Below are 12,205 nucleotides of genomic sequence, written 5' to 3'. Positions count from 1 at the left end.
GAGCTTAGCTCAGTTGGTAGAGACATCAATACATCTTATTTTATATGCAGGAGTCGAGGTTCGAATCCCGGACCCTCCACTTATCAATCTTAAAATGGTGGAATTTCAAGCCACTAGACTACCAAACCGATAAGAATAATCATTGGGCATGTGGAAATTTAAAAGGTGGTGTTTTCGTCGTGGTTAAAATTGGTAGCATGTACGAAAGCTTGTTATTCAAACGAAAACATTATCATGTCATTCAGGTGTGTACACCTAAAATTAAACCCAACACATATATTTTGTGTGTTTTGGACACTTGTGTGGTTAGTTTCATTCAACTCCGAGGTATTGGAGCATACATGTTCATTGTTCCCCGTGTATTGGTTGGTTCATGCATAGTTTCTATATTTTTTTCATTTTTTTTGTTCATGAGTGTTGTGTGAGATTTTTATTCTTAAGTAATGTGAGATTTTTTAAATGTACTGGAACAGTTTCACTTTTTTGTTGTTGACACGTACTAATGCATGGTTTCGCTTAATTATAAATCTTGTCCACTTTCTAGTTACATTTCGTTTCAATCAAGTAACAATAATATAGAAAAATTTGTGCAAAGTTAGAGATAACGTTTCATTACAAATTTTCTAACAACAGCATAATGATTATTAATACGATTAGGTCACAATAGGACATCTTTTGTGATCACAGAATAAAATTAATAGTTTTTTGTAATATACTCAAATAAAATAAAATACTAGTATTGTTACTATTATGATTTGTGTATCGTTTTAGAAAATAAAAATGAGGTCAAAATATGTACCGATATGGTTCGACAATTTGATAGGTTCTTAAATAAGATTTATTAATTTTTTAATATTAATTGATATTTACCAATACATATTTAATAGAGTTTTCACTAAAATAAATAACTTTTCTTGCTTTGATTTATCAACATTGGTACATATACCATATGGAAGGAATAACATGTTCGACGTTGGCAGAAATGTAAGTTTTGACCCGACAAGATGTAGTTATGATCTTATGAATCACTATGATTTAGGCTCAGTTGGTGCTCCGTAATTCAATATGTCTGAAAAATTAGGCTATTTTGGTTTGACCTATTTAGCTTTGCCACATCAATTAGTTGATTAGTCTGTGTCACGTGGTTTGACCTATTTGGCTTTGCCACATCAATTAGTTGATTAGACTGTGTCACGGGTCAGACTATTTCCCAAACCATCGACTCTGATACTAATATTGGGTCACGAGGAGGAGTCAGGTGGATCATTCACATTGGTTTTAAGAATCAAGGCGGGTCCTGACTATTTGAATGATCGATTTAAATATTAAAACCAGACTCCTAATAAAAACTTGTTAAAAATTTAAAAAGAATTATCCTCTATTTAAATTATAATGAATTGGTCTAAGGAGTAAGGGTGTTGGTCCCCTTAAATATGTAGTCACGAGTTTTATTTCTTGCTTCATGCGTATGGAAAGAATTCAGTTGAGAGAGGAGAAAATTCCTAATCAAGAAACATGTAATTTTTTTTTACTTGATTAGGATTTGTTTTTTACTTTTTATAAACATTTTTTTGACGGAAAACATATTTTATACATTGGTAATATATAACTATTATTATAGGACCTCAAAATTAATTTATTGAGTACATCTGATATTTTATAAACACTATAACAATAACTATCATTATAGGACCTCAAAATTTTGAGTTGCGGCCCCAAAACTTTGAGGCCCGATGTCGTTGCTCACCCTGCACCCCCACAAGGACCGGGCATGTTAAGAACAACTACACTACAAGTGAGTTTGACTCTACACTCTTATCACAATTTGATCGTGTGCACTATTCATATAAGTTACTTTGATCATATTTTTTTACTAAATGTTAGATTTGTCTCGATGAGTACTATCAAAATATCATTTTTTCATAATTTTTAATAATACACAACAAAAGATATTCATGATCAAAATTGTGCATAGGCAAGTGTGCAGTAGTAAAATGTGACAATTATTTTAAGACAGAGGAGTAAAAAAGAATTAGCTGGCACATGTACATATACTTCCTCCGTCCTTTAATATAAGTCTCCATTGAAATTTTTCACGCATATTAAGAAAAATTGGTAGTATAATAAATGTGTACTTTTTGGATATTACAATTACTAATTTGTTCTTCGTGAAAAGATGTATTTGTAGTTGAATTTTCGTATTTCAATCCAAAATAGGATTATGTTTGGAAAAATAATAATAAATGTGGCTAGTAAATTAAAAATGAACTTATATTAAGAGACAAATTTTATCTTTAAAAAGATGGATGCTTAAGTATAATTAGAGATAGAGGGAATATAGCTATAGATATCCACATCAAGAGAAAAGATACTGGACTTTTAACCTAAGCTAGAATAAGTATATTCCACACCCCAAAATCATTAAATAAAATTCAAGAATGAACTTGCAAATCATTGTCACATCAACTATCAACCAAACTTAACAGTGTCCAAAAAAAGAAAATTATATAGCAAGCTAACTTCAGGAACCGGAATACCTACATTCCATTGTGAAATTTGAATTAAAGGGACATGAATCACGGTGTTCAAAACCAAACCAATCCAAAAAAAAATCGTAAACTGATTCAAAAAATCGAATATTTTTGGATGTGTTTGAATGTTCTGTAAAAAAAAAAAAAAAACCACCAGCACCAATGTCATTCAAAATTTACGTACATCCAATTATTGCTTTAAAGTGTTAATGAGAATTATTATATTATTATTATTATTATTATTATTATTATTATTATTATTATTATTATTATTATTATTATTATTATTATTATTATTATTATTATTATTATTATTATCATCATCAGTTAGGTAAGAACAAAAAATATCTTGGTGAAAATTTGATATTCTCTCAACAAAAGTAAATTAAAAGAAGTGTCGAAAAACTCAAGTAACACAAATGATAAAACTGGGAATCATGTCACTTTGTAAGGACGAGTCAAATCCAATACACAATTTATCAATTATTTTACTCACCATAATTTATATCATAAGCACACCAAATAAACAATGATAACTCACCTGAGGTGAGGTGGCTCCGGGTAGATTGAGTCGGACGACGTCCAAGGCACTATTTTTATAAGGGCACCAAAATTATTCTTTTTTCTTGAATACTATATATATTAAAAATAAAATTCTAAATTATATTAATTATGTTTTTATCTTATAAAATAATTATGTTTTTACTCAATATTATTTAAATTATATATAAAACTATAAAATTAATAAATGCATGTTATAGAATAAAATATTCAATAAAATTATATCCACAATTTTGTCAAGTGAAAGTTCTGGAATTGAGGCACCATTAGAAATTAGAATGTTGATATAGAAAATTGTACGTTATATTTTACATATTACTACCTCCGATCTCTTTTATAAGAGACACTACAAGAAAAACGCCATTTATTGGCGGCCAAAAATCGCCAGAAACAAGGAAAAACCGCCAGAAACTGCTTAATTAGTGGCGGTTTACTGGCGGCCAAGATGCGCCAGTAAATAACTCGACGGTAACGTTACTGGCGGCCAAAGCCGTCGAAAACATAGCTGACGAGAGTTACTGGCGGCCAAAGCCGCCACTAAGTAACAACGGTCAATTCAAAGACCAAGGAAGTTACTGGCGGCCTTGACCGCCGCAAAGTTTGTTGTCAGAAAGATCAGGTCCTTTGGCAGGTTGCGTCAGAGTTACTGGCGGCTAGGACCGCCACTAAATTTTCCAGATTTGACCATTTAGCGACGGTCAGGACCGCCACTAAAGCCTTTTCAAATTTTTTTAAAAAAAGCGTTTTTAATTAATTATTTTGTTTTAAAAAAACCGTTTTTTTAAATAATAATTGCTTTAAAAAAACATTTTAATTTATTTAAATATAAAATTTAATATTTTTAATAATTTTATTTATATTTATTTTAAAAAAACTTTTTAATTTATAAAATTTAATAATTAATTATTTTGTTTTAAAAAAACATTTTTTTTAAATATTAATTGCTTTAAAAAAACATTTTAATTTATTTAAATATTAAATTTAATATTTTTAATAATTTTATTTATATTTATTTTAAAAAATGATTCGGTCATGCCGATCAACCAAAATATGATCTTTCGGATCCATAAGGTCTTCCACATTGATCTCGCCATCCTCATGGTCAATTCCATCGTCCACTTGTTCTTGTTGTTGGTCCCCTTCTCCAGGAACGGTAGCTGGCATTGGTACAAGATTCGAGTGATAAACAACTCTGCGGACAAGATCACGGTTGGAACGATTGTTTCGTGCAAGGCTCCTTAGTTGCTCAATAGATATTCCGTCTAAATCATCCATGATCTTCTCACAAATATTTACAAGATACGACAAAATATGAAATGTTATATTCCAAAAACATAGATGATATGAAACACTAATAGTGATAAATATTATTATAAAACATAGTACTTGATACATTCTAAAACATTGATAGTCATAAATATTAAAAAAAATAACATAGTACATGATACATTATAAAACACTGATAGTGATAAATATTACAAAAACATAATTAATTATTGTCATCCCAATCTGATAAATCTTCATCATCGTCTTGACCCTCGTCTTCTTCGCGATCATCATCTTCATCAACATCACCATCCTCGGGTACTTCTTCTAATTCTCCTTCCTCGACCCATAGACGACTAAAAGATTCAACTTCAATCACTTCATCTACATTGGCCATCTCATCAACCTGATATGGTTCCTCCTCTTCTTCTATTCCATCTTTTTCAATTCGACCCCTCGGTTTTGTCGTTATAGCGGCACACCAACCTTTTTTGTCAGTTTTTGTTGCTGGATAAGGGACATAGTAAACTTGCCTGACATTTTGTGCTATGGCAAAAGGATCAAACGGTTGATATCTCCTATTCATTTTTATGTCCACAGTGTTAGTCTTTGTATTATACTTCGTACCTCTGCTTGATGGATCGAACCATCTACAATAAAACAAAACTACTGCTTTCTTGTAATCAAGATAGTTGTATGATATTTCAATTATGTTCTCAATCACACCGTAAAAATCATCTTCACCATTTTCAGTCACACCTTTCATACACACACCACTGTTTACTGTTTCCTTTCCTTCGGTCCAACCATGAGTATGAAATTTGTAACCGTTGACAAAGTATGTGTGCCATTGTTTTACATTTGACACCGGGCCATCAGATAAGTTTCTCAAGTGTTGTATCATATGGGTTGATTCTTGATGATACATGTGAAGTCGAAACCAATGTGGGAAAAGTTCATGTATCTTAGAGGAAGATTGTTCCGGAGGTATCGCCTCAGATGTCAGAAATGCCTCTAAATAGGGCTGAACTTCAGTGCAGTTAATCAACACGTGAACATGTGCTGATTTTAAAACTCGTTCGCCTGGAAAACAAACTTTCTCATAACCAGATTGACGGCCAGGCAAGTTGAATACCGATAGGGTTAATGGGTGAACAAAACTTTCACTACCGGTTTCGTTCCTACCATGTCTTCCTGACAATGAGTCTTTGAAGTAATGAGAACAAAAGTGGATTGTTTCCCGATGTAAGTAACATGCAACAATTGAGCCTTCAACTTTAGCTTTATTTTTCACTGAACGTTTTGAATCCCCCATAAACCTTTCAAACGGGTACATCCACCTATATTGAACAGGTCCCCCAAGTCTATATGCAAGGTGCACAACAACATGTTCCATAGAATCAAAGAATCCAGGAGGAAGTATTCTCTCCAACTTACATAATATCATTGGAATGTCATTTTCCATCTTCACCAAATCATCTTCTCTTAGTGTTGTTGAACACAAATTCTTGAAAAATTGACTAATTTCAACTAGGGGATTCAATACATGTGGTGGTAAAGAACTAAAGGCAATTGGAATTAAAGATTGCAAAAAAACATGACAATCATGACTCTTCATACCACGCATTTTTCCATTCTCAACATCTGCACATCTTGCCAAATTTGATGAATAACCATCTGGCATCTTGAGTTCTTTTACCCATCGACAAACTGATTTTGCTTCCTCAACAGATAAAGTGTAGTTCGCACGGGGTTTTAGGAATTTTCCATTGGATGTCTCTATCAACAACAGGTCATCACGTTTGCAATACAACCCAACGTCTCTTCTAGCTTTATCATTATCTTTTGTTTTTCCCTTGACATTCATTACAGTGTTGAAAATATTTTCAAATACATTTTTTTCAACATGCATAACATCAAGGTTGTGACGTAGAAGGTTGTCTTTCCAATACGGAAGATCCCAAAAGTTACTCCTTTTTGTCCAATTGTGAGTGTGTCCGTAACCTCTCGGTTTTGAAATAACACCACCTACTATTTGTACGTTTGGCTTATCTTTCACTTTGTCCCAAACTTGCTCTGATGTTAAATATCGAGGTGGGAGTCTAGTTTCGATTTGATCCTTAAGAAATGCATTTTTATTTTTTCGAAATGGATGATCAAGAGGAAGGAATCTCCTATGACAATCAAACCACGTAGCTTTCCCACCATTATGTAACGTAAAAGCTTTGGTGTCCATCATGCAAATAGGACATGCCAATTTACCATGTGTCCCCCATCCAGACAACATCCCATAAGCGGGAAAATCATTGATGGTCCACATCAAAGCTGCTTTCATGGTGAAATTTTGTTTTCGACTGATATCATATGTCACAACACCTTCCCACAACCTCTTCAAATCATCAATCAAAGGCTGCAAATAGATATCAATACCAACAGTTTGGCTAGATGGCCCAGGGATTACAGCAGCTAAAAACATGTAAGGTTTTGACATACACATTTCGGGTGGAAGGTTGTACGGGGTGACAATAACAGGCCAACATGAATATGGAGTAGCTGATACTTGAGTATACGGGGTAAATCCATCAGAACATAATCCTAATCGTACATTTCGTGGCTCTGAAGCAAAATCAGGATGAACTTGATCAAAATGCTTCCATGCAAGACCATCAGAAGGATGTCGCAACTCACCCGACCTTTTTCTTTGTTCATAATTTTCAGAGTGCCATGTCATTTTTGTGGCAGTTTGCAATGATGCATACAACCTCTGCAACCTTGATACTATGGGTAAATAGAACATTGTCTTTCTTGGTACTGGTTTTCTACTTGACCTCGAATTTTTTGTTTGACGGTATCTTGGTTCTTCACAAAATTTACATTCAAGTAAATCACCGTCACTAACACCAAATTCATTGGTATAAAATATCATACAACCGTTAACACAACAGTCAATTCTCTTCACTCCTAGTCCTAGCTTTGACACTAGCTGCTTTGCCTCATAATAACTTCGCGGCAAATCACCGCGAGCGAAGATGGGTGACATAATTATATATCATTTTACATGCATGTGGTTAAGTTAAATATTAATAACTATTTTTCTTTTTACACGATCTAATAATTTTGTTAACAAAAAATTAAAAATATAGCTTTTAAACATCACATTAAACATATAACCGGCGAGAATAACTTTAAAAAAAATCATATTAAACATGTTAACCAACAATATATTTCAATAATAACAAAAAAAATACTAACTTTAAAAAATCACACAAACATATATATTATACAAACCAAATAATATTACTTACTTGTTGTGCCGGGTAGTGTCTGACTTGGAGTTATTTAAACTAAGCTCCCAACCACGACAACGGACGAACCAACCATGAATCTTTAAATAAAAAAGAGAAAAACAACTATTAATAAAAATATATATAAACATTACAAAACAACTCATAAAGTTTTTTTAAGAAAAAAATTGAACTTACATTTTTATGCTGAGGAAGAGTGGTGTCTACATTATACTCCTATGTACAAATCGCCAGACAAAATAACAGTTGCTACAATAAAATTTAAAAACTAACTATTAGCATAAACACAATTTATCACATCAATATATATAAAACATCAAATATTAAACTTGCATGAATATTAGAGAAATACTTACCAAAATGAAGAAAAACAAGAGTGAAATGATAAAAACTTAGAGAATTTTTAGAGTTAAGAAATTTTAGAGAGATGTTGGAGAAATTTTAGATAGAGAAAGGATTGTAAGAAATGGGAGTTGTGAAGTGAAGGAAGATATATATAGAGGGGGACAAAATTCGTTCAAAGCTGTTCTTGGAGCTTATTGGCGGTCAAAGCCGCCACTAAGTCCAACGGTTATTTTTTTTTTAAATTTCCAACAACTTTGCGGCGGCCCAGGCCGCCATTAAATACTGGGCGTACTTCAAGAACAATACTGGCGGTCAAAACCGCCAATAAATCAACCAACGGCTATTTTTTTTTCAAATTCCAACGACTTTGTGGCGGCCCAGGCCGCCATTAATGTTTGGGCAAGTTTCAAGAACAATACTGGCGGTCAAAACCGCCACTAAATCCTCCAACGGCTACTTTTTTATATTCCCAACACTTTGTGGCGGCCTAGGCCGCCAGTAAGGTCTGAGGCGCCTTTTTTTTTTTTTTAATATTCTTGGTAAGTTAGTGGCGGCCTGGACCGCCGGTAATGTCCAAGACAATTACTGACGGCCAGGACCGCCAATAAATACAAAATTTCGTAATTAAATATAATTTTATACGTTTGTGGCGGTTTAGATGAATTATTGGGGGCTTAGGCCGCCAGTAATTTACTGAGGGGCAAAACCACCAGTAAATTTCGCCGGTAAATGAGTATTTTCTTGTAGTGAGACACTTCACCTTTTAAGGAGGATTCTTTAGTATTTTATTATTTTAACTAGATTAGTTATTTTTTATATTTTAGGTAGATTTGTTATTTTTATATTTCACCTAGATTAATTATTTTTATATTTTAGGTAGGTTTGTTATTTTTATTTTTACTATCTTTTAGGTAGATTTGTTATTTTTATTTTTCACTACTATTTAAGCTAAACTATGGTAGCATTGAACACAAACTTTTGATTCAATAAAAATATAGAGTTTTCTCTCAAATTTGGTGGATTCCAAATTATTCTTTCTAGTGGATTCCCGAAATCTGGTGGATTCCAGAGCATTATTTGACAGGTTTGTCGCTTGCGAACCTGCGTTTCATAACAGGATTAACGCTTGCTATTCCTTCACGCTTCCGTACTGCATCAAAAAAGGACCGAACAAAGTATATATTAACACTCCTAAGTCACAATACATTTACCTTAATATATGAGTTTTGTAACACTCAATCCCATTATTTATATATTTCTTCCTTTAGTAAAAATCTTTTTCAAAATACGCAACAGAAAAGTAAACTTTGATATTATAAAAGTCATGGTTCGAGTATTACATTCTTCATCAAAATAACTGCTCGTTTATACAAATTTGTGAATCAAATAATTTATTTATTTATTTATACAGGACAACCTGTGCAATAAGACTTTATAACCATACAAAATCCCTTTTTCCCGTGTCACAATCAGAGCGGAGTTTCACCAAACACTTGAACAACGATAAACATATAACTTGTGGATTTGGTCCCAAACCATTCAAATACACAAAACAGAGAGTTAGAAAACATAATCCAAATAATTACATGTGCAAGGAACATACTTAACACATGCCAACATTCCGTATCTAACTCACGCACACACATGCTTAGTTCATAGCTCAACTCTAAGATTACACAATAATCAAGTATTAGAGCAACATTTAGAATCACACATATCTAAATACTGCAACACATTCTAAATATACATCGACAACCATTCCAACAAAGTACCATCACACACATCAATAAACTAGTTAGTTAATTGACAACAATGTCACATATCAAATATCTAATAATATGTACACATATCCTCACATAGTCATCAAGACACATCATTAATATACACATAGTCATCCAAGCACAATTATGTCATTTCAGTGCCAATTATGAATTACCAATTAGAGATACACATAGTCCCTAATGCAACCAATGCTAATCACTTATGTCACCTTAGACATCTCTTATGCATGCGATACCATTAATTTATTCATTTTCGGATACATAATCCATACAATTTTAAGTCATTTAGGACATTACTCGTGTTCAGATTTAAGTCATGACGGACTCTACATTGTTCAAATTTAAGTCATGAAGGACTCTGCTCATTATTCAAATTTAAGTCATGACGGACTCTACATTGTTCAGATTTAAGTCATGACAGACTCTGCTCATTTATTACGACACATCAACAAATAGATTTAGCATTAAGCTTGTCAATTATAAATGTAGAACACTATTCAACATTTCGTCTTTATTAGATAACACTATACCTAATATTCGTCTTTGATATATTTAAACAAATATCATCAAAAGTCATCAACATCTTAATTATTCCTATTAATAATTATCTTCTCATTACAATATTCATTGCACATTTCATACAGGATACATGCATATAATTCAATCGCATACATCATCACATAAGCATAGATTAAATCATGTTACCATCACATTCTTAATATACTTCTTTGATATTTAAACAAATATCATCAACACACACATCAACAATAAATCATCAACACATCAATAAGGATACAATTAATCCATGTTATAAGAATTTACTTCACAATTCAATAGTCCAAATACCGACAACTAGTCTTTGATTGTTAATCAATTGGTTTCACATAACCCATTTATTTTCATTATAATGCTACTAATATAAATAAATATTAATAAGAATGCATTATCTCAGAAAACTAACTCTGGAATCGGATTTTACACGAAAAAAGTGAGTAAAATTGGTCCTCGGGTGCATAAACCGTCAAAAAGTCAACAAAAGTCAACGTAGAATGCTTGCAAGGCTGGAATCTGCGCATGATGCGCCAAAAGCTGCGCCCGGAGCGCAAATGGAAGCTTTCCCAGACCAATTATGCGCATGATGCGTCAGTGGCAGCCCCATCTGCAGAAAACGTGATTTTGGACCCAAAAGTGCTTATGAGTTCGAAAATGACTTATTTGACTTCAGAACATCATACCAAGCATGGGTTATATTCATACATGTTCTAAACCACTTAAGAACAGCTTATTAACATCAATAATAACTTATTTTCATGGATTTAGACTCAAATTAACAAACTCATTTACAATCATCAAACAACAAGTACCCATTTTCATGAATCAAAATACTGAATCAACATCAAGTAACATATAGATTCACATATCATCATGTAATGATTCAAGGAAACACATTCTCAAATCCCATATATAAATCCTCAAATCCAAAAGAAAATGAGTGTAGAGAGTTTGAGAATGGAGGAATCGACATCCTCTCCTCTCTAGGATCACTCAAGATTATGGAATCTAACTCTCTTTTCTTAGATATGATGATTCTCAAGCTTTCCTCTTTGATCTCTAGCTCTTTCTCTCTTACCCTAGCTTTGCTCATCCTCAAGCTCTCCTCTTCTTTCTACTTTTTCTCTTGATCACCAAAAGTGATCTTTCTCTCTCTGCTTGAGCTATAAATAGCTCTCTCTATCTTTGTGTTTCAAGGCCCAATGGCCAAAGCCCAATAACACGACCCAATCACTCACATGCATCTTAACTCGTTCGTTAACTAATGCTCTCGATAAATAATTATTTGTCACTCAAATAATTAAAAGCCACATCAACAATTATTTAAACACAAAAAAAGCGAATAAATATATTCGGGTCGTTACGACTCTCTCCCACTTAAAAGATTTCCGCCCTCGAAAATTACGCGACTAAAACAACTCCAGATAAAACTCTTTCATCATATTCTCCAACAAAACACCTACAACGCTACACATAACTAAGTTGACAAAATTATTCTATCCCAATCAACGCAATTTCGTCTACTATCAACAAGAGATCAAGGACGGCCAATTCCTCAATTTGTAGATAGATAGTCAACAATCATGATGGTGGCATAAATCATTCTTACCAAACCACTAAAACAAGTACAACCAAATTTAACATATTACCATAAATACAACTCGCGTATAACTTCCTACTCAAGCATCCACTACAATATTAGATCCACTCGGATGTGAACTTACTTCAAAATCATCATCCTCTCAATAATCCTAATCACTTCCTCTTCTACATATTCAACTCCTTATGATCGAATAGGTACGTCAACTTTGGTCCACACAAACAATGTCTCCATACTTTTAGTACAACACACAATCTTCAATCG

General features: G+C 32.9%; 1 protein-coding gene across 1 annotated transcript; it reads right to left on the bottom strand.

Annotated features, from left to right (window-relative positions):
• Positions 1–4,581: 4,581 nt before the first annotated feature.
• LOC123886176 lies at positions 4,582–7,398 on the bottom strand. The gene has a single exon (XM_045935512.1). The coding sequence runs from the start codon at positions 7,396–7,398 to the stop codon at positions 4,582–4,584; it is 2,817 nt and encodes a 938-aa protein (XP_045791468.1).
• Positions 7,399–12,205: the final 4,807 nt, after the last annotated feature.

Source organism: Trifolium pratense, linkage group LG5 (assembly GCF_020283565.1).
Source record: "Trifolium pratense cultivar HEN17-A07 linkage group LG5, ARS_RC_1.1, whole genome shotgun sequence".
NCBI lineage: Eukaryota > Viridiplantae > Streptophyta > Magnoliopsida > Fabales > Fabaceae > Trifolium > Trifolium pratense.
The sequence above is the reverse complement of the archived record's forward strand: the minus strand, read 5'-3'. Positions and strand labels throughout refer to the sequence as shown.

What these genes read in the sequence shown, in the direction of transcription:
- LOC123886176 (XM_045935512.1), bottom strand. Translation starts at nt 7,398, where the DNA reads ATGTCACCCATCTTCGCTCGCGGTGATTTGCCGCGAAGTTATTATGAG.